This window comes from Larus michahellis, chromosome 14 (genome assembly GCF_964199755.1).
Source record: "Larus michahellis chromosome 14, bLarMic1.1, whole genome shotgun sequence".
In the NCBI taxonomy this organism is placed as follows: Eukaryota; Metazoa; Chordata; class Aves; order Charadriiformes; family Laridae; genus Larus; species Larus michahellis.
This window is the reverse complement of record NC_133909.1, coordinates 9,301,121-9,321,911: the sequence shown is the minus strand read 5'-3', so window position 1 is coordinate 9,321,911 and position 20,791 is coordinate 9,301,121. Positions and strand designations below refer to the sequence as shown.

The 20,791-nt window shown below is 38.5% G+C and overlaps 1 protein-coding gene across 7 annotated transcripts in view; it reads right to left on the bottom strand.

The window, feature by feature from the left end:
- Positions 1–20,791, bottom strand: part of STXBP4 (syntaxin binding protein 4) — a 77,869-nt gene that overhangs the window by 5,348 nt on the left and 51,730 nt on the right. For all 7 annotated transcript variants that reach the window (XM_074607177.1, XM_074607172.1, XM_074607173.1 and 4 more), the window contains one exon: positions 14,335–14,392. In XM_074607177.1, the coding sequence (XP_074463278.1) occupies positions 14,335–14,392 (58 nt within the window). The remainder of the gene's footprint in view (positions 1–14,334; positions 14,393–20,791) is intronic.

Genomic DNA, 20,791 nt, shown 5'->3' with positions numbered 1-20,791 from the left:
CAACGTGTAGCTACAGAAAATACAACGCAGCAGATACTGACCGTTCTCAAGCACAGCAATCATTTCATTCCAAGAAAGTGAATGTAACCATTTGTACTAGGAATAAGAGCAACTTTCCAGAAGTTTCCAGTGTTTACCTTTAGGAAGTCAGATGATAGCCAAAATGAAGAATATGAAGAGAGTCTTTATAAAATGCTTTATGAGAGATTCGTGAATAAAATCCCATTTTAAGAGGAAATCTGCCTAATCAAGAACATTATTCCACAACACAGGGAAACAGATATATATTCACATTATGACTATATTTATAAATATAATATGGAAAATGTCTGCTGAATTTTTCTGCAATGTTTTCTATACTGTCAGGAAATGCCATCGATTATATTTTATTCAATTAAAAAAATTAGTCATTATGGCTTAATACTGAATTAAAGTCCCAGCATGTGATTTCATTTATCTGCATAACGACACAGGACTCCTTCCAACGCCAGGGGAATCATGGGAACTGAAATAACTGGATTCCATCCATTCCAGCTCTGCCAATGCAAGATTTATTGCCTGCAGTACTATTTTAAGTGTTTATATTCCCTGCTTTTACCAAGCTGTTTCTCAGCAATCCATTATTGAATTTAAGTAAGAACAAAATTATTTTTTATTTTTTTTTTTCCTGTTTGACTTCCCCATGCAGCATGCCTTGACCTGCTGGGTACCCAAATCCTCAGCTCGGTTTTCTCCTGAGCATGCAGGATCACTCCTGTGAAATGGGAGAAACTGCACAGGAGTAGGAGAGTTATGTGGAAAAGCATTCACTGGTCTTTGATGTAACCAATTAAAACATTCTTTGTTAAGTGTTTATTCTTCAGAAGCTTTTCCTTCGACATACTTTAGGACCAGGAGGCAAACAATAGCACGATTACCCTTCTGCTAACCGCTGTAAGAACTTTTGTTCTCTTACAAATAAATGCAAAAATTCTCCTGACCTTTAACAGTGCAGAACTGTGTCACTGAAATCAGGATTATGATTGTCTATGTTCAATGGCATAGCCTTGTTCAATCACTGGAAAGAAAGAAGAGAACTAGTTCTCACCCATTTTCAAAATATACAGGGCCAAATTTTGCTCGAATGCCAATTTGCTGTAAATACTTCTGATTTGAACTCAGTTCTTTTAAAGTTGCACTAGGCTTTATCCCATGAACTCTTCTAGTAGAACAGTTTCTTTTGAACCCTTTGCCAACATCGTTACTAGGAAAAGAACTCTTATACATCAACATGAAGCCCAGATACCATATCTCACATTGTAGACAGACACACACAATGCGCACAGATTATTTAGGTACAGAATAAACGTATAAACCCCCCGCTATTTATTTTTAGCTCTCCAAAAGTGCTGTGGCTAAAGAGCTTTGACATAATCAGTCCGAAGAGATAATCCCAGATTTACTGGTTTGCAGAACATTCTTGTATTAGAAATACGTCCTCTCTGATTTGTGTGTTAGGGCCGCAATAAAAGTGAGAGGGAATTCAAACCTACCTCTAGGTTTTGCTTAACTGATGGAACTGGTGTGAATACTAAAGGAGTATCTGGAAAACCCGCATTACAAATTCTACACGCAAAATGTTTTCCATTTGCAAACGCTCTTGTTCAAAAGATGAATTTCACATTTTCAGAACAATTAACAATATTTAAAGATTTTTAGGTTTTCAGACAAGTCACTGCTATCGGAGGGTAGCCAAAGTTATTGTTAGAAAACAGAAACACTTGATCTGGAAATATGTCAGTAGCTTATTCTGTCTTTTTAACATTCTATTCTGACTTTTTAATTTTAGAGCTTGGAAAAACAAAACATGAGAACAGAGGGATACTTTTTTGGCACAGAAATGGTAGCGAATTATTTAAAATACCATTATAATTACCCTCCTAATGGCTCTTCCTTATTTGCATGGAAAATGATTTATTTTAAAATGAGAACTTAAGACAATCCTTTAAGAAAAGAATAATTCAGAAAGAAAAAATGTTTGTATCCTTGTTAGATTTTGAGCATTATCAAGACATGCTTTTCACCTAAATTGTATTCTCCAACTAGGGCCAGACTCTGTATCCTGACGGGGAATCCTGAGGAGTCGTGCAGACACCACCACCGCTGGAGATCCCTGCGCAGGACGCTGAGCTACAAAGCAGTCAGGCGGAATTCTTTGAAGCCGTGGGGTTTTTTCCCCCTTTTTACATGGGACCACATCCGTAACACCTGGCTGAATTTTCCCAGGGCACCGGGGTTATTTAGCTTTTTAAAAGAAGCAATTTTGTGCAAGACCCATTTGTTTGAGATCTGTTGCGGAGACAAGATGCAGCCTTAAACAATTAATCAACCAAATTCTCATAATGATCATTATTCATTAGGGACCAAATAGAATTTAGTTGTCTCTGAACCTGGAAAGGCAAATTCTGGCCTCATATGAACCCTGTGCTGCTCTACCAAATTGAGCAGTATTGGAGATGAAAGTGAAAGCAGAACTCTGCTCTTTGAAGTAACACAAAACCCAAGGTAGCTATTTTCCTCCCTAAATGAACATACCCAATAACCTAAATCCGTTTAATTCATAGTAGTAATTTTGCTAAACTTTCAAACTTCCATATCTTATACTTTGATTTCCTAAACTTCACCAGTCCTTTAAAATGCAATAATGCTCAGCTAACGAGTATTGATGCTCGACGGAGCTTTTACCGACCTGCGCACAAGCCATTGTCGCGATGCCGTACAGCTGACAACCGCAGGGCTGAGACATCGGAAACTGCACACTCTGAAAGCTTTAACCTTTAGTAATTTCACTGGTGTTACTGAAATAATAATTTTTAAAAAAGGTAGCAAATCATAGAATCAGAGAATGGTTTGGGTTGGAAGGGACCTTAAAGCCCACCCAGTGCCACCCCCTGCCCTGGGCAGGGACACCTCCCACCAGCCCAGGTTGCTCCAAGCCCCGTCCAGCCTGGCCTTGAACCCCTCCGGGGATGGGGCAGCCACAGCTTCTGTGGGCAACCTGGGCCAGGGGCTCACCACCCTCACAGCAAAGAATAGCGCTGCTAGATGTAGATGCAGCGGGCTGGGAGGGGACATGCTCTATACTACCCAGAAATACGTTTTGTATTATGCTCTTTTAGGTTTTCGACTGACACGCATACCCCAATGGGAAGTTCTGAACTTGCTGTGAAAGGCGTATATGCCATCTGCTAGATGACCAGCTTCGTGGGGGACTCTGCGTTCCTTCGTCACCCGCTAACATGCAGCCCCCATGCAGTGGTGGTCTGGAGGCTAATGAGGGCCAGAGCAACAGGAAAATAAAGGACAATGCCACTGCATAAAGACTCTGAAACATAATCCTTCATCTAGAGGTTATATCATCCCCCTTGCTTGTTCCTGCACAGAATCTGTGTAGCTCTTTGCTCTCACAGCTTTGCAAAATTTGTTTTAATTACTGCCTTTGTCTTTTGTTGCTGGGCCTCTCTGGGGAAAATTTTCTGGTCTGTGCTTGGAATGGCCTTTTGCTTTGCAAGGATACCTTTTTTCTCTTTAAAATGTACTGTCCTAAATCTCGCACCTTTGAGAAGGTTCCCAGCTCTTTCATCTCTGTTTCACTCGTACTTCTCTAAGTCTCTTGGGCCACGATCAACGTTTCTCACACACCTTCTGAAACTTTGCAGGAGAAAATACACCATCAAAACTAGGTCCTGCACAAAAAAGGAGCAGTCCGAGTTTGCACCAGCCACCTTGAAGATTATGTCTGGGTAGGGTGAGGCAGAATTACCCTTCCTCATGCCAGCAGGTGGCAATGGAGTGTCTAAGGCAGTACCAGGGAGCTGCTGCTCCTGATGGCATTTAAGGAGGTTTGATCATGGGATGATGATAATCGCAGACCTTCCAGTTATAGCTCAGCCCCTTCCCATGACTATGGAGTTTAGGTAAATACTATACAGCGAGATTTGGTACATAGGATGGTCTAAATGCTGGAAGTCTGCTAATTCTGTTACCCTCAAATCTCGACCTGACAGTGTTTCTACATCGCTCTACAATCTGCACGAGCAGATCGAATACAGTGAATATAACGTGTAGTTACTGGCGCTGCACCTGATGCATTTCGTGAATGCATTCCTAATTTTATTCAGGAGTGCATGATTTTTGGGAGCAGAACTATTTCTCAGCTTTCAATAACCAATGCTTTTCACACTGCTGCCGTCCTAAGATAAAGGACGCTAAATTCATAAGAATTTAAACTTACTAATTTTTTGTTTCTTCAATGAGAGTGTTTATCCTGAAATAAGCTCCCAGAGCTAGCACACACGTGCAGACCCAGTCACGGTATCTCTCATGTTTGGTATCGCCTTTGAAAATGCCGGTGGCCGGAAAGCAAATGTTAAAAGCTGTGAGGGGATACCAAGTCAAGCAACTGAAAACTGCTGCTATTTTGAAGAGCAAATGCTGGGAGGATCTGCAAGGGATAATTTATTCTCAACTGTAACTAAAGGATTTTAATTTTGTGGATAAGCAGTTAGAACAAGATAAAACAACTGGGTGAAGTTGATGCAAGTATAATCAATCAATCCTGAGAGCATCTAGGGAAGAGGGTTTCCAGACATAGAACATATAGGCAATTTGGGAAGGGGTTTTGTATTGCATTTATCACAATCAGATTATTTGAAATTAAACATTCTTTTCCACCCTCCCCCTTTTTGTCTAAATTATTTAAGACTGGACCCTCTTTCAAGGCAACATTTCAAAAGGAACATACAGCGTACAATAGTAGCCCAGGAGATGCTGGGCAGGCCCTGGAAGATGGCAGTGACCTGAACTTTTATTGGCTGTAATTAGATTGAGAGCACTTGTTACCTCATGGAACCGTGTCCCCTAAGGCGACATAAATGTTTCTTGCATTTCCCTCAGGGATTGAAGATTTTGCTTGAGTATTAATTAAGGATTGAGGGATATAAAGTGAAACCCCAGAAGAGCGTCTTGCTGTTTATTCCTTGATTAAACTGATTAAACACTTGTCTACTAAGACAAATCTATGAGCAATTTCAGAAGGCGGTTATCACTGGGAAGAAGATTTATATAGCGAAATAATGTGCCATATTATTAAAAATTGTCAACAATAAACAAATGGCCCAATATAAAAGGAAAACAGTAGTAACAGTAGGATCTGAGCCAAGGCTGAATAAGCCCAAAGGTTTGAGTGACATATGCAAACTTTTCACGGTTTTAAAGCACTACCTGAAATCTGTCTCACCCCAATATTAGCCAACTGCTATTACTCTAAAGGCGCTGTTGGAACACGTGCAGTTACTCATAACCCTGTGCCTGTAAGTGAACATCATAAAAATTCCGGTGCAGTTTATTTGAAAATGCATCAGAACGTGAAGATGAGCGGCGTTAGTTTTGTGAAGAACTGCACAACCAGGCTGCTCGCTCACATCAGCCCTGGCTTTTCATCATGGGCCCAACACCGCGATAAGACAGACGTCGCGCACTTAGGCCAACATCACACAAGGTTATTTCTACCACCACCTGGAGCATGCTCAAGGCCTCTGTTTAAACTGTGTCCTAACATGAATCAAAGCCAAAGCGATGGCTTAGTCTGTGTTTTATCTGAAGCGTGGGCCTAAAAAAACCCTTTGCTGTGCACTGTTCTGCTTCTGATGGCTCTCCCAAACCCCAGGAGGGCTCAGGAGAGCCGAGGGCGCAGGGCTGTGCACATGGCTTATTCCACAAGGGCCAAATCCTGCCCTAACAAAGGAGAATATAACAGGAGTCTGAACTTTCACATTTACAGTCCTACTCACAGAAGTAACTAGATAGGTGAGAATCAGACCTTTGATCACATCTGTGCAACAGCAAAATTACCCAGCAGAGGTGACAAAAATCAGCCCACTAATTTCACTGGGATTTGTAGGTCTAGAGCAAAAAACAATTTCAGCTTCATGTATTTTCGCACAGAAGAAGTTTTAACAGCTGCCTCATAAGATAGGCCAGAGCCTGGACGGAGTGTGCAGTATCTGTGGAAGCTGAAGGAATGTTTCTCCATTTTGGTTCTTGATATTAAAAAACAAACAACCTCTCAGGAAAAAAAATTGCCTAACCAAAAGCAGCTTAAGGTCTTAACATTCTTGTATTACAAGCTCATGTTATCATAAAATCCAATGCCAACTTTCCTAGTTTTACATCGGAGGTTATTTTACTTATAGTCATGCAAAATGATTTCAGTGAAAAGTCAGAGAAACTGAATTCCTGACAACCCAAATATCTGGCAATAAACCAGAAATTTTAGAAATTATTTTGAATTTTCATCTTATCTCAGCTATCTGTAAGTCTTCATGAATTTTTAGTTAGTACAATGTCTTACATGAAATCACTGCTGTGTCTTTTAATACAAAGTCTTTCTTTATTCAAGTGAACAAAGAACAACCGGGGGCAAAATTTTCCAAGAGGACCGTTCCCTCTGGATATATTTATTCCTAGTGACCAACTTGAGACACAGGAAAGAGTCATGTACTTCAGATGGCAGGCATTAACACTTTGCAAAAATAAAAGTTCTCCGAGATGTCTCAAGCTGGTTATCAGAAAAAAAAAAAGAGAAAAATGTCAGGATTACCCAAATTCATACGATTATATCTCAATGTGTTTGAACTGATGTTGAGCTGACAGCTGCAGAGAGCTTTGGACCATTATACGTGAAAAAGGAGCAATAACAGTTAGCACTTGGTTAGTGCTGAGCCAGTTTTATTTAAATATTTGCAACTTCTTGTGACTATATAACTATTCTTTTCTCTATTTTCAGACAGGAGGACTTGAGAATGACAGGTAAAAGGAACATTTTCAAAAGCAACCTCTATTTTTGAGTGACATGTAAAATAGGAAAGGTCCAATTTTAAGAGATCCACAGTAATTGCATCTTTCTTTGAACTCAATGAAAACAGAGAGCACTCCATGCCTCAAAATACCCATTCCTATGCACAAAATATCAAAGTTATTAAGATGGGGACACCTCCAATGATAATTCTGATAATTGATAACTTTGGTGCAACTAAATTATCTGCTATACCAGGAGTTGGGAGCAGAGCTGGTACTGGATTCAATCCAGGGGGATTTCTATGGCATGTTCAGTACGGCAGATCATGTTTTTAATTAGTTTGCTGCCCTGATCCCACTAAAATTTGAGTGGAACATACAGAATTTTACTTGAGATCAGCTGTACTATTATTTGAACTTTACTGAACTTGATTTCTTCTAGGAAGGGCCACTCCAACCACTATTTAGATACCCTGCAGGTACCTGGTACATAGCATATACTGGAATGGGACAGCAGAGATGAAGCCAAACACATCTCAGTGTGTTGGCTTTTGGGTCCTTCCTTTATAATGCAGTAGAAACGGGCAGAGTACACTTACCAAAGGAACAGCTTTGTTTTTTCAATTTAGCATGCAGTAAGTAAAATTAACTGTGATTTATTTTCCTTTTATGATGATACCTTTAGCTCTAGTGCTATAAAACATCAATGTTTATACTACAGAAGTTCTTCATCTATCACACATGCTATGCTATTCTTAGTTCAGTCATAAAATCATAAACAGCTTCTGTGAATGCCCAGCTTTCAGTAAAATTAATGATTGCTCCTTCCCAAGCAAAACCAAACAAAATAGAATATTATAAAATATATAGGTATGATGTCTTGGCTTTCCAAGTGGAAGCCTGATTCGTTACCAGAACACATCATGTGTGGGTTTTATTAATTGTATTTTACAAGTATTGAATTTAGGCTCTTACTTAACAGGAATCAAATTCTATTCTCAGTTGTACTGGTATACTATCAGAGCACTTTCATTGCTCTTTGTCACACTGAAGCACTCAATGCTTCCATGAGAAACTTCTGATTTTTAGATAAACTGCTGAAAGACAGCCCGAAATCAAATATTACTGTTACTCCTTTGGTATAAGATAGAAAACATCGCAGACCCTGATACAGCTAAAGGAAAAGATTCCAAAATATTAAAATATCTGGGAACTTCTACTTGTCTTTCAGGAAAATTTAATTTAAGATAAATGTTCTTGAGGAAAACGACAGCTAATGTGGAATAGCTGGAACCTTGTGCTATTAAAAAGCTAGAAAAACAGTGTTTACAGGGGCAAAATTCACAGCTGGTCCTTACAAACTGTATACATATGCAAGGAGTGGGTGGGAGTGGGAGGCAGAATAGCAAGGCCCTGCCTAATTTTAGGTGCCAGTCTCATGATACAGAGCTGCCATATGTTAAAGGTGAACACAGTGGGAGGCTGGAAGAGATTAACGATAATGGGTTTTCTGGGAAAAAATTAGTGTCCCAGCTATGCTTTTATATACTGTTCCTGTGTGATTCTAAACCACCAATGTATAACCACTTATTAATTAGCATATATGATACTTCGTTGGGAGAGCAAAGTCATGCATAGACTCTTTCTCCTATTTAAAAATCAAACCCCGAAGTTCCTAATTCACAAAATCCACTGAATGACAGAATACACTTTCTGTTGCAGTGCGGAAATGCTGTGACTTCCATGAGGACTTTTGCCAGAGCATACAACAAAAGTGACATTTTCTTCTAATAGTGGTTACAACACTTAGTAAACTCATGCAGCGTTACACCTGAACTAAGCCCGGGCAAAAATAACCACATGAGTAGCTCTAAAAGTGGAGAAGAGGAACCTGCTCGCTCTTACAAGATTTCTCCCATCCTAATGCCTCCCAGCTGGTAAGTGCATTCATACACATCTGGATCAGGCGATTCTCCGTAAAGGCTCATTAGCCCCTTTGTGTTTCTGGGATTTACAGCTAAAACGTCTACTTGGGACAGGAATTTCTATTAGAAAATCAGTAACTGAATTTCTCACAACAGAAGAACAGCCTTACTCATCTAATAAGTAAAATTAACTAATATCACACTTTTTTATCTTATTATGTGGGGTCTCTTCAATACACTGGTTCTCCAAGTTCAAGACAGAAAAGGGAGAAATTGGAAAGGATCCAGTGGAGCGTCACCAAGATGATTAGAGGGTTGGAGAACTTGGCACATGAAGAAATGTTGAAGGAATTGGGTTCGTTCAGCCCAGAGAAGAGAAAGCTCGGGGGGTGGGGGTGGGTGTCTAATCAAAGCCTTCCCGTACCCAGGAGGTAGTTGTAAAGAAAATGGAGGCACTCTTCTCACAAAGATGTATGGCAACAGACAGGAAGCAATGGGTACAAGTTGCTTCAGGGGAAATTCCATCTAAATTAAGAAAATATTCTTCACTGTGAGAACAGCTAAACATTGGAATAGGGCACCCAGAGAGGTGGTGGAATCTCCCTCACTGGAAATATTCAAGGCTTGGTTTGACAGGGCTCTGGATAAGGTTAAACGAGATGACCTCCAGACCTCCCTTCCAATCCAGACTTTTCTATAATTTTATTCTATGATTTTGGAATTGCAGTGGACAGCTGAAAACCCCATTAGGCAACACTCAATTGTCACTTCGAGCAAATGAGGTCAGAATCTCAACTCTTCTTACCCAAATTGGCTGACATCAACAGTGACAGAAATGCCAGACGTAAATTGGTGAGGAAACAGGCGCTGGCAATGTGTTTCTATAACACATTAATTGATGGGGCATGAATCTGGTGCTATGTATGAATGACTGATTGCATTGCTACATGCAAAATAAAATATTGCTTGCCCTCTCCATCACTTTAAAGTACGCCAGGTTATTTCAAAATACATCTGAGGCCAAATTCAACCATTATTCTCCAGCAGGAGGAAAGCACAGTTATATCAGCAATGAAGCTGATCCCTACCTTTTAGTCTACTGGTGTAATTTTTGTCCTTCTGGTAACTGTTAGTTTATATTATATTAGTAAGACACTTGAACTTGCTTTTTTCCCTAATGCGTATTGAGATGTGACTCAGAGAGGCTTACATTACTGTTTGCTATTTCATGGTAAACCTATACGCATGACCTTAATGCCTAGCACAGAATCACGTGAATTTATGACACACCAGCAGCCTAAACGGTAGTTCTCTTACACTTGCCAGTACTGTGTGACTGATTTTAGCAACTTGGTTGATTGAAAATAATTTACTGAGAGACTGAAATGATTTCCTGAATAAAATAATTGATTTCAAAAACTCTCTTAAGGTGACTATTCCTGGACAAGATACAGCTTTCCCTGGCAGGTACAGAGCGCTGTTCAGTCCCTTCGGAATACAGCCATGTAAATGTTTTATTCATGTCAGTTATTCACATAAGTGGGTTTCACTTTAGTGTGTAACACAAGCCAGCTGGTTTGCTTCTTTTAAACTCTGATTTCTCATGCACTTCATCTTGCTACACCCCCTTCAGAGATATTTATGGAAATCTCACAGCAAGCTGTCTCAAGCTTATGTGCTATTAAGATTCCATTCTGGGGTGTTTACTGCATTAGATTTCTAACATACAGATTTATGGACTCAGCTACTTGATGGCCCAATAAAGCACATTGGAACTGAAGGCAACCACTAATTAAAATAGTATTTGATTGTCCTTAGCATATTGTAAAACTGCTGTGGATTTAAACAGAGCCATTGCAGCTTCTATATAGCCCCACAGCCTAACTGCATTCCCATGTAAGATCAGTTGAATTGTGGCTACGTTTAGGGAATTATAACATGTTTTTCTATGTGTTTGTATACATGGAAGTGGGCTAATGTTGAAACACTCCTAAGCCCCTCATGGCCTTGGCTGTTCTAAACACCAAAGAATGAAAGGATTGAAATTCACAGCCAGAGAGAACAAGAAGGTTACAGCATTAGTACCAGGGCTGTGAAGTATCAACTGTTCTGCTAATCCCCATTTAAACAATTAGATTAAATCCTACTGAAAAGGATCAGCTGATGAGATGCACCTCAAGCTAAGTTCCTCCTAGAAAAGGATATTTTCTGTGTTGAGTAGAATTTTCATCTTGAAATCTCTACCATCCAACGTTAGAAACCAGGGACCTACGCAAGCCCCGCTCCTTGCTCGAAATAGTTAACTTTCTTAGACTGACTTTGTACACATTACAAAGTGTAGTAAGAGGTATGAATTTTCAAGCACGCAAAAAGCCTGGCTTACGCTCTGTAAAGGCATTTGGAAACAGTCATGAAAGCAAAATAAGGAAATAGTTAAAAGGAACATTAATTACTATGATGTCTTATTGCAATGTGCAGTTAATTTCATTCTAATGAACTGCACTAAAAGCTCTTAACACGTCGGTGTGGTGGCTCCATTCAGAAGAATGTAAGTTTTTAGACAGTGGTTGTGAAGGGTGATTTTATCCCCTTCTCCATTAAAATGGATAGATTTTGCTTGCCTGCCATGTAAAGACCGACACGCAGAACTTTCTAAGACAGACTGCAGAAGGTAACAACGATGGAAAACCTGCGGTGCTATCACTTGTAATACTAGGAGTAAATTAAAAAGAGGGAAGAACATTCATGGGTCATGAATGATCAAAGATCAGACACGCAAAAATCCCTGAAAAAGCTTTTCCATGTGAACTACTGAATTCCAATCTGTAGTTTCAGCAAGTGGGGCTGACGTGCAAAAGATCTGACGCTTTCTGCAAATTAGGCTTCCACCACTGACACTAGCTGAGGTTCTACTGTTGCTAATATGCATCTTATTGTCACATCTGCAATAGTTCAGTATGCAAGTGCAGAACTTAAAAAGAAATTTCTGGCACATATTCAGCAAATCTAACTTTCTGCTGAGTCACCAAGATAAGGACTTGCATGAGAAGCATGGTAACAAAACCAGAAAAAAAAAAAAGAGGGGAGAAATGTTTCAAGAATGTGAGATTTCTTCTATTCTGTTTCTAAATTTTATTTGCTATTATTGCTAGATAATACTATCTTCAAGCTCAATGTCCAGTTAGGCAGGTATAAACACAGAATATTGCAAGTGTTTTACCCAAACAGAATCCAGCACCCGCCTTTAACTTTCCAACTGTTGTATAATGGCTCCCTGTATCAACAGATGGAGACCAAGGGAACAGTGCTCTATTTTAATAGTTGCTCTTGTATTTGTTTCCATTGCTATGAAATTGGCTTTTAATTCACTTTCATTTCCTAAGTTATTTTTCTACCATTCTTTTTGGTACAAATCCCATGTAGTAACCTACATCTGTCTGAAAATAAAAGCCGTCCTTTGATTAGAGCTGGAATGCAGTATCATATACGGTGTATTTGGAAACCTCTGCAGAAAAAACCACGTCTGCTTTAATACATCTAGCTCGAGGCACCGCGGGGTGAGGCAAGGACAACAGAGCAGTGTATTTGAAAAAAAAAGGGAAGAAAACGTCCCTGCTTTTCTTGGCTAGCTAATACATAAACTTCAGTGTTATTTACGTGACTTTTATGAGAGTTTGGGATAAAAGTAATTTTATCGCACTGCAAAGATTTATTTGCTGCCCTTCCTGTCTTTTAGGAGACTGTGGAAGTCCACCTGCAAAACAGTGTCCTCCTGGCACCTATAACAATTAAACAACATGCAAAATTCAGCGGCTAGAATAACTTACTATTAATTAAACAATGATTCGTGATATACATGGAATGGAGATGAATTATATTTTTCACCAATTCTTTCAATCTTTTAGAGAAATAATAAAAACCCCCTATTTTATGAATTATTTTTCACTGTATTCTGGAAAAAACAACAGCATACTGTCCAATTCACTTCCTGAAGCTTCTGTGACACACAACACGAGCTACTTCTTTTTCATGCATTTTTCCTCCAGAATCAGAGAATACAATTGAAAAAAAAAATATCTTTCCTATAGTATACACATTTCTATAGCTTTTTCTAAAAAAGCCTTCAATTCTCTACTTGCAACACATTAGCAGGATATAAACCATATTTCTGATTTGATTAAAAAATAATATAACCTTTTTTCTTTTTTTTTTTGTAAATAATGAATTTGCACTGCATTTTTCCTTCTATTCTTTCAGAAAAATGATCACTAAGGAAATCCTATAGTTAAGGAAAGCCAAAAAGCAAGTACTGGGGCCCCAAGCTCAGTGCTTTGTTCCCCCTCCCTCCTCCCCCCGGCCCCAGATGATTACAACTTCAAATCATTACTGACTTAAAAGCTTTTGTAGAGGTTTTCTTTATGCTTTAGACACCGTGTTATTGTCGCATCTTATCAATGTCACCTTTCCTCTAGTCTCTGGAGAGTTTTGAAAAAATAATTTGTTTGCAATATCTTCTAAAAAAAAAAAAAAATCACAGGTAACCCCCGATACAGAGATATTTTTCTGGAGTTTTTTTTGAGGGGTGCTCACTTTTTTTGGGGGGTTGCAATGTCTATCCTGAGCATACACCAGTGAAATTCGCTATTAGTTAATGTAAGTATTTCTAATAAGCCGGCTATGAAGAGTATGGTTTTATCTTTGGCAACCCCCTGAAAATGTAGAAAGCAAACCTTATGGAAACCATAGGTATCATTTTAATGGAGTAGAAATCAAGAACAAAAAAGTAATATATATGCAGAATATGAGAGGCGGCTTTTGCACCTGGTGCAGCTTCAGTGCCGTTACCCAAGGAATAAAGGTTGCTTTACCTGCAGCCAGTGACACCGCCAAATGTCAATACTCTGTGATACTCGAGTTAGGAAGCTTCCATTTAGCATCTTCAGCGCAAAGTCTAGCGTATCATGACTTTTCTTCTAAATGAATGGTATGGCAGTTGGAAATCTCTGGATCATTTTATAAATATAACTAAATGCTTTCAGTCCTGTTCCTTCACCCTTTTGCAGCAGCAGCACCACTTATTCCCACACAAGGGAGCAGGACATGACGTCAAAAAAACCATCAGTAACTTGAGAGCTAGGCGAAACCAGAGCATTACCTTCTAAAAATCTAAAAGAATTCTAAGAATTCTTCCACTTCCCCAAAATCTAAGGGCATTTTTAAAAATAGATATTTATACTTGTAAACTATTTAGGGGATGAGTGTTCTTCTTATCTCCTGGGTCCATTACAGGGTCAAACACGTAACCGGGGAAGTTCTCAACACCGTAGACTAGGGTTTTCAAAGACATCTGAAGGACAAAGACACAGTTGTCACTGAATTTCAGTTGGATTTGTGACGAAGCCCTCTAGGACCCTCTTGACAGTGAAGTCACAAAAACCAGAAAAGAACAAGTGATTTCGGTAATAAAGATGTATATAAGACATATGACAGCTTTTGTTATTTTACTCATTTTTCCATTAATTCGTTTAGTTTGATGTTCCACTCTGATCCATTTTCCCCCAGACCTACTCACTTGATAAAGTATTTGATTCCATCTGCTGTATAAGCTTCTTCCCATCCATAAGGCAGACCTAAGATGAAATGAAGATATAAGATGTCGCTCAAAGCTTAGGTGACGCAAAAACATAGTTTTGAAATGGTGTAAGCTAGAATGCTGTAATTTCAAACCATGTCGTAAAAAGATTATAAATGAATTCTCGCTAGGTTTGCAATAGATAATATAAACAATACAATTTAATAAATATTTGCTGTGCTACAAAGTTATGAACCATTTGACGATACTTTTATTACTAGCATTTCTTTTGTAAAAGCTGAAAGTCTGGTCAAATTAGAGTGTAGCAGTTAACTCTTTTTGAACTTTTTATTGTAATTTACACCTATATGAAGTGCCCAAAAAACGCCCTGCATCTGTGGTCTGCTGAGGTCCATTTTACTCTGGTTTTACAGCTACCACACACAGATGCTAGTAACGATACGAGGTGGAAGGCTGGGTAGAATTAAATCCTCTGCTGTTTGGTTTATCCCCAACTTTTGTGTTTATACATAATTCTTTGGGAATTCAGACACAAACTCGAAGACACTCAGAGACAGATTCAGAAAACATATGTGCAGATGTTTGTACGTACACTTTTCTACCTAACGATTATTATCTATGTCCACAAATCCTGAAAAAGGTTAATTTACTAAATGCATTGCTTAATTTTTTGATTTACAGTAGTGTTTCTGGGAGTTAAAGTATTTAATACTGCAACATTTAGCATAAATTAAAATAAGTAATTCTAAAAGGCTGCCATTTTTACATGCACTAAGAAACTGCTCTCTTTTCCCCTTTTGTAATTATCAGTCATGCTAATCTTCAAAACTCAGTCTTGGATTTTGTTCTTGGTTTGAAAGCCACATCCATGAGAAAGATGAGTAATACTCTTAGTAGGGTACTACACTATGTCACTTTAAAAATTCATTTTTCATAGGAAACCTTTACCTTTTTTATTACTATTTGTTCAAAACCAAATGTCTGTAGAGTTCGAAAAGTGCGGGAGAAAAAAGCATGAGTCAATGGGCGAAAATAGTCCTCCTGATGTTTGCTTTTGTGATACTCCACTGTAATGTATATAAAGAAAAGTGCAAGGTCCTGAAAAACCTGCCTTTTGTGGAGACTAGAAATACAAATAAAATTAAAATGTGCATGAAAATTGTTCTGGAAGTGCTTTAGCTTGGAAGTCATCTTGAAATGTTAGTGTCTTAGGAGTTAAGCTATTTTGTTCAAGGCACAGCATATCTCAAAGACCAGCTCATTAGAACCATCTGCGAGCCTGCTCTAGATTTAAAACTTTTATGTGGAAAATGTGCTGGACTGCACGCACCATAGGATCTTTGACAGCCGCTTCATACCGAGGCATGCCCTGAGTGCACACGTACATTTCTTCTAATTTCTTTCTTAAAAGGCTCATTTTCTTTTCTCCCACCGTCACACCTTTGTCTCTAGTGTGGTCCTTACTTCTTAAAAATCCGGAATGGGGTAACTTCAGTTCTCAAAGATAAACAGAGCTCATTACAGCTCATGACTTGGCACAGTGGAGCAGGTACAGACCACCTGAGAAGTAATTATACCTGTAGGCTCCAAGCGAAGAGCAACAAGTAAGCCTACCAGAACCCCGGAACTCAGGAAGGGAACTTGAGAGCTGGTAATTGTAGAACAGCACCACAACTGTTTAGTACAGCTTGAAAAGTAAAAAGCCCATTGGAATTTTTTTTCCCTTTCACTTTTACCCCATATTAGTCACTTATCTCAAGCTTGTTCCCATTTTTAGAACAGATCTATACAATCTGTTCCTCCAAACATGCCACCTACTACCTTTGAGAGAGAATAATCCACAGCTACTTCCCTTTAAATACAAGGTAGTTGCTGCGTAACAGTTTTCAGGCTCTGACTCCATTATGAAGGAAGAAAAGGATGTTTTAAGTTATAAATATGCTAATATGCTAGACATGATCACCAGTTCTTCCTTCCTCTCTCATAAAAGACGGGACCTTTATTCAACATGGATATTCTCTAATGATTTAAATGGCAATAGGATTCATCCTTCAGTTGCTTCCATCTGCCCTGGCCTTTCCTCATTCCTGCATGTAACATGCATATCCAAAATAAATGACAGCAGATTTGCTCAGTTATGAATAAACCCTCAGCATTTGCTCTGTGCTCACATGGATCCCCTACATCACCCGTTTCATTCATCAGTGATAATTACACTTTTTTCACTAGTAACTTGATTAAAATTATGTCTTTCTTTTTTTTCTTCTAAATGAAGAACGGTACGTAGGTAGCAATGATAACTGGTGCTCTGTATTCTTTTCTTAACCACAAAAGACTATGCTTTTCAAAAACACTGAATACATTTGTCACCTATAAATCAGACTCTGGAGGTATCTCCACCGCTTTATTTGCCTTTTTGACTTTATATGCATTAGATTGTATATCCTATCCACTCTTTATACGCCTCAAAGTTCCACCTACATCTGTAGGTTTTTTAATGCCTTTATTTTGAACATTTTTACTCTTTCTCCACTAGTTTTTCACTCCTGTTCCCTTTGCTCCTTTCCTTTGCTGTTAGATTTGTATTTCTATTTCTTGGTATTTCCCACGGTAGCCAGGAGGCTCTCATGTTTTGCATCGTATTTCCCTAGACATCATCTTCACTTCCTTCAAGCCCACTTTCTCCATGAATCATTCATAAGTTGATCTACTTCCTAGTGCTCTATTTCTTCACACCCTCCAGGGTCAGATTTGTTGCCTGTCCTAGGACTTGCTTTGAAAGACTGCTACACTCTCACCTGGAGTAAACAGCAGGTAAAGGAGCTCAAGCAGTCAGAAACATAGTCTGAAAGACACAGGATTTAGCCTATATAAACTCCAGCAGTCTTACATTTCCTACATATTTATTATTTCTTCTGTGAATTGCTACAGTCTTTGATGAAACTTCATAAATAATATATCTTGGCTGCAGTTGTCTGCATATACCATCTTAAAAAGAAATTATAGTTTTACAATATTTAAAAATAATTTCTTTTCAGCAGGAAATACAGGGCTTCTTGCTATGGAAATATTTGTGATTGTTTATCTTTTCTAAGGTAAAGGTAGAACTGCAAAAGTGATTAAGCATGCAAAATAAACAGAATACAGTCTAAAGCATCCTTTGCCCAAACAGAACAGTCTCCTGAGAGACTGCATGTTAGCCAAAATACATTATAACCTACTGTTATTTTGTTCTGAGTATATGCATTTAATTAGGTTTAATGCAAAAGAGATTTCTGTAATTCTATGTGAAAAACAACAAACCACTTGCTGTTGTACGTACACGGTAGCGTTGGGGCTGGTCACAGCGCAGCAAAGCAGTATCCCTGGTGACTGCTTGCTCCCCAGCTGCAAGATGCCTGCTGCCATAACCACTGTTGTAAAATTAACATTATATAAAGCAGAAGGGGACTGAAACCCTAGGGCAAACAAAATTTTCTTGATACTTGGTAAAGCGTGGATCTCCTCGACCTTTATCACTTCCTTGGGTTACCAGGACAAAGCAAATGCACCACCACCGCTACTCGGCTGGTTGCACTAAGCAGAAAGATAAGCATCAGCCCAAATTATAAACCTGTATGAAGTGACAGATGTTGAAGATTTTGCCAACTGTTTCCAAGACAGAATGCATACACTGCACGTGCAAGAAAGACTGCACTTAGCATGATCAAAGGATGTCCCTAAAGGAAGAAGGGGGAAAATACAAAAATTAGGAAAAAGCCTGATTTTACTGGGCAGTTATCAAACCTAGAAGCTCGGCAGTAATGTAGTTGTTGGGGTTTTTTCCCCCCAATAGGTCAGCTTAAAAATATTAAAGAAAAAGAAACGTGGAGATCAGCAGATGAAAATAAAAGCAGACACCATAGCATGAATATTCAGTTGACTCAAAACTGACAGCTATTTCCCTAACATCTAAATACTGCAGTCCAAAATGTTTTATTTTTCTTATTTTCTGACAGAATTAGTCAAAGGAAATGAGAATTTTAGAGACTACGGTAAGAACTGTTCAAAAAGGTACTGTTCAATAGGAATTTATCTAGATTTGTCCAAAGTGTGACTATTTAGATGCTTCAAGATAAATATGTCCCTTAAGCGCTTTATTTTGCCCTTAAGGCCAGACTTTAAAACCCTGCTTCCATTATACACAGTCACACAAATGTTACTGATGAATTGGAAAAGACTGCGTAGGGATAGCTGCCTACCAGAATGTCACCCTCAAAACTCTTCTGTGAAGCATAAACTCCGTTCCAGCAGTGTTCACAGCTTTGCCATCCACCATAAAAAGGATGTTTCCCTACAATTCGTTTCCTGTAAGGGCTGAACAACCTCGTGGCTGTATCATTAAACCACCTCGTCTGGAATTAATATGAAGCATCAAGCTTAAGGGATGTAATATCTCTCTGGAATTCAAAAGCCACACAGTATAAGTATTCAATTTCACAACAAACATATTCTTTGACCAACAACAGAAATAAGGATGTCTTTTTTACATAGCCTTTTACCTAGCTTGACTTTGCCACTTATACATATTTTTTTAAGTAAGAGAGCATGAGCTAGCTCAGAGCTACCCTTCATTTACCACCTCATAATTTATTTATATTTAATAGTAGATTCTCAAAAATGATGAAGATTTTTAAAAAATAGGAATTACCTGCTAAAAGTATTTCTAAAATCTAAAAGATTTGCTAAAGGACATTATAAACGGTTTTCTCTGTCACTTGATAAACAAAGTTTTGAATTCTGATCTCTTTTCTGATCCACTAATTCGGCTCTTATCAACACTGAAGCCTTCCTCGTGTGGTCTCAACAGAAAATTCATTAGTTAAGATCCCCAGTGCCTTTGGCTCCTCCTCTCTTTGAGCTCTCCAGGCAATGCAAAGGGGGTGGAAAGCTGAAGATCTGACTTGTTGGTTCTAAGTTATCTGCTCTTGGACTCCTGAGTCCTACTGGCATATGGGCACATCCCAGGTGGGAGACTGAGGTACCGTATGATGGGAGACGGGCAGAGGAACTCCTCTCGGAGTTATGCAATTTGACACAGATAAAGCAAAAATCTGTGGAGGATCCACATCCAGCCTGGCTTGTCGAGCGTGTTCAGCAGGGTGCAGGCATAAAATGGCCCTTTATTTTGTGAGGCTGGCAATAACATCTATTGTGTTTTACTGCTTATTTGTGATTTAAGTATAAAAACTCAGGTTCAGAAAAACAGCTTTCAGAAGTGAATATGCACTTCTGGCATTTGCTTGTGTGCCACTTTATTCTTTAGACCATTTCAAGTGCTCTTCCCACAAACAAATGTGTTTCATTTTATGAATAATACTCTGCTAAGGGGACATTCCATTCCTTTCTTTCACATATCAAATTCCTTTTTAAAGAAGTTGTCCTTTTTCTTTTGTTGTTGGTAATTTAATAAAACAAAGATGGAGCAAGTAGTTTTCAACTGGAGACATCTGGGAAATACTAGCAACTGCAGTTTATGCTAATTTAGAGTATAGTTGGCAGATCGGCTTGTCTCCATTCAGTCTCGTTCCTAGAAACCACGCTTCAGGAAAAGTATTTTTCTTACTTTGGATATTCAGGGTATGATGAAAGATGACTTTGTGTTTTCACATTTCCTATTAATCATAAGATACTGACCCACCTATGTTGGCAAACTCATTAATCTCTTATTAAAACAATTACATCATCTCAAGTTACAATTTAGAATGAGAGTTATAAAATAGTTTGGTTCTCATGCTGAATGTTTATACGATAAACTTTAAGGTTTTTATGATAATTTTAAATTACAAACTGTTATAAATGCTTTTTGTCTATTGTAATACTTGTCTGTGAATAGCTTGGTACAGTTAATTAGAAACAGTATGGATACAACAGAAATTGTAATATCCAAACAATGATCAGTCAACTGACTAATTTCAGAAAATAAGAATGACCTCCAATCAGTACATGTGATCAGACATCATTGTAGACATAATGCTTTCCTACCTAACAAGTAAGGAAATCCAAATTTAGAACAAACTCTGCCCAGTGTGTGCACTTAAGTTCTTCAGAAATGCGTGAGAGCTACAGTCAACCGAGCAATGAGGTTGCTGCTGTCTTTAAGATGGATAAAGAATTACCTTCCTGAAACATTACTTTAAAAAATCTACCTTTTCAAAAATCCAATGTTGGAAATATGGCAAAAACCCTAAACTACATATTTTTCAAATGAAGACTAATATTCTCTTTTCAAATAAAGTTTTAAGTACTGCAGGACCCAAGCAATTTAGACTGTTATTAAAAGGAGAAGCAAACAGTCTAGCTGATGCGCATTTTTATCCATGCAGGAGGTTAGTAGTGAAAGTACAACATAAGCACAACACACTTAACAAGGGCAATAAAATCCTTTGTTCTGCTT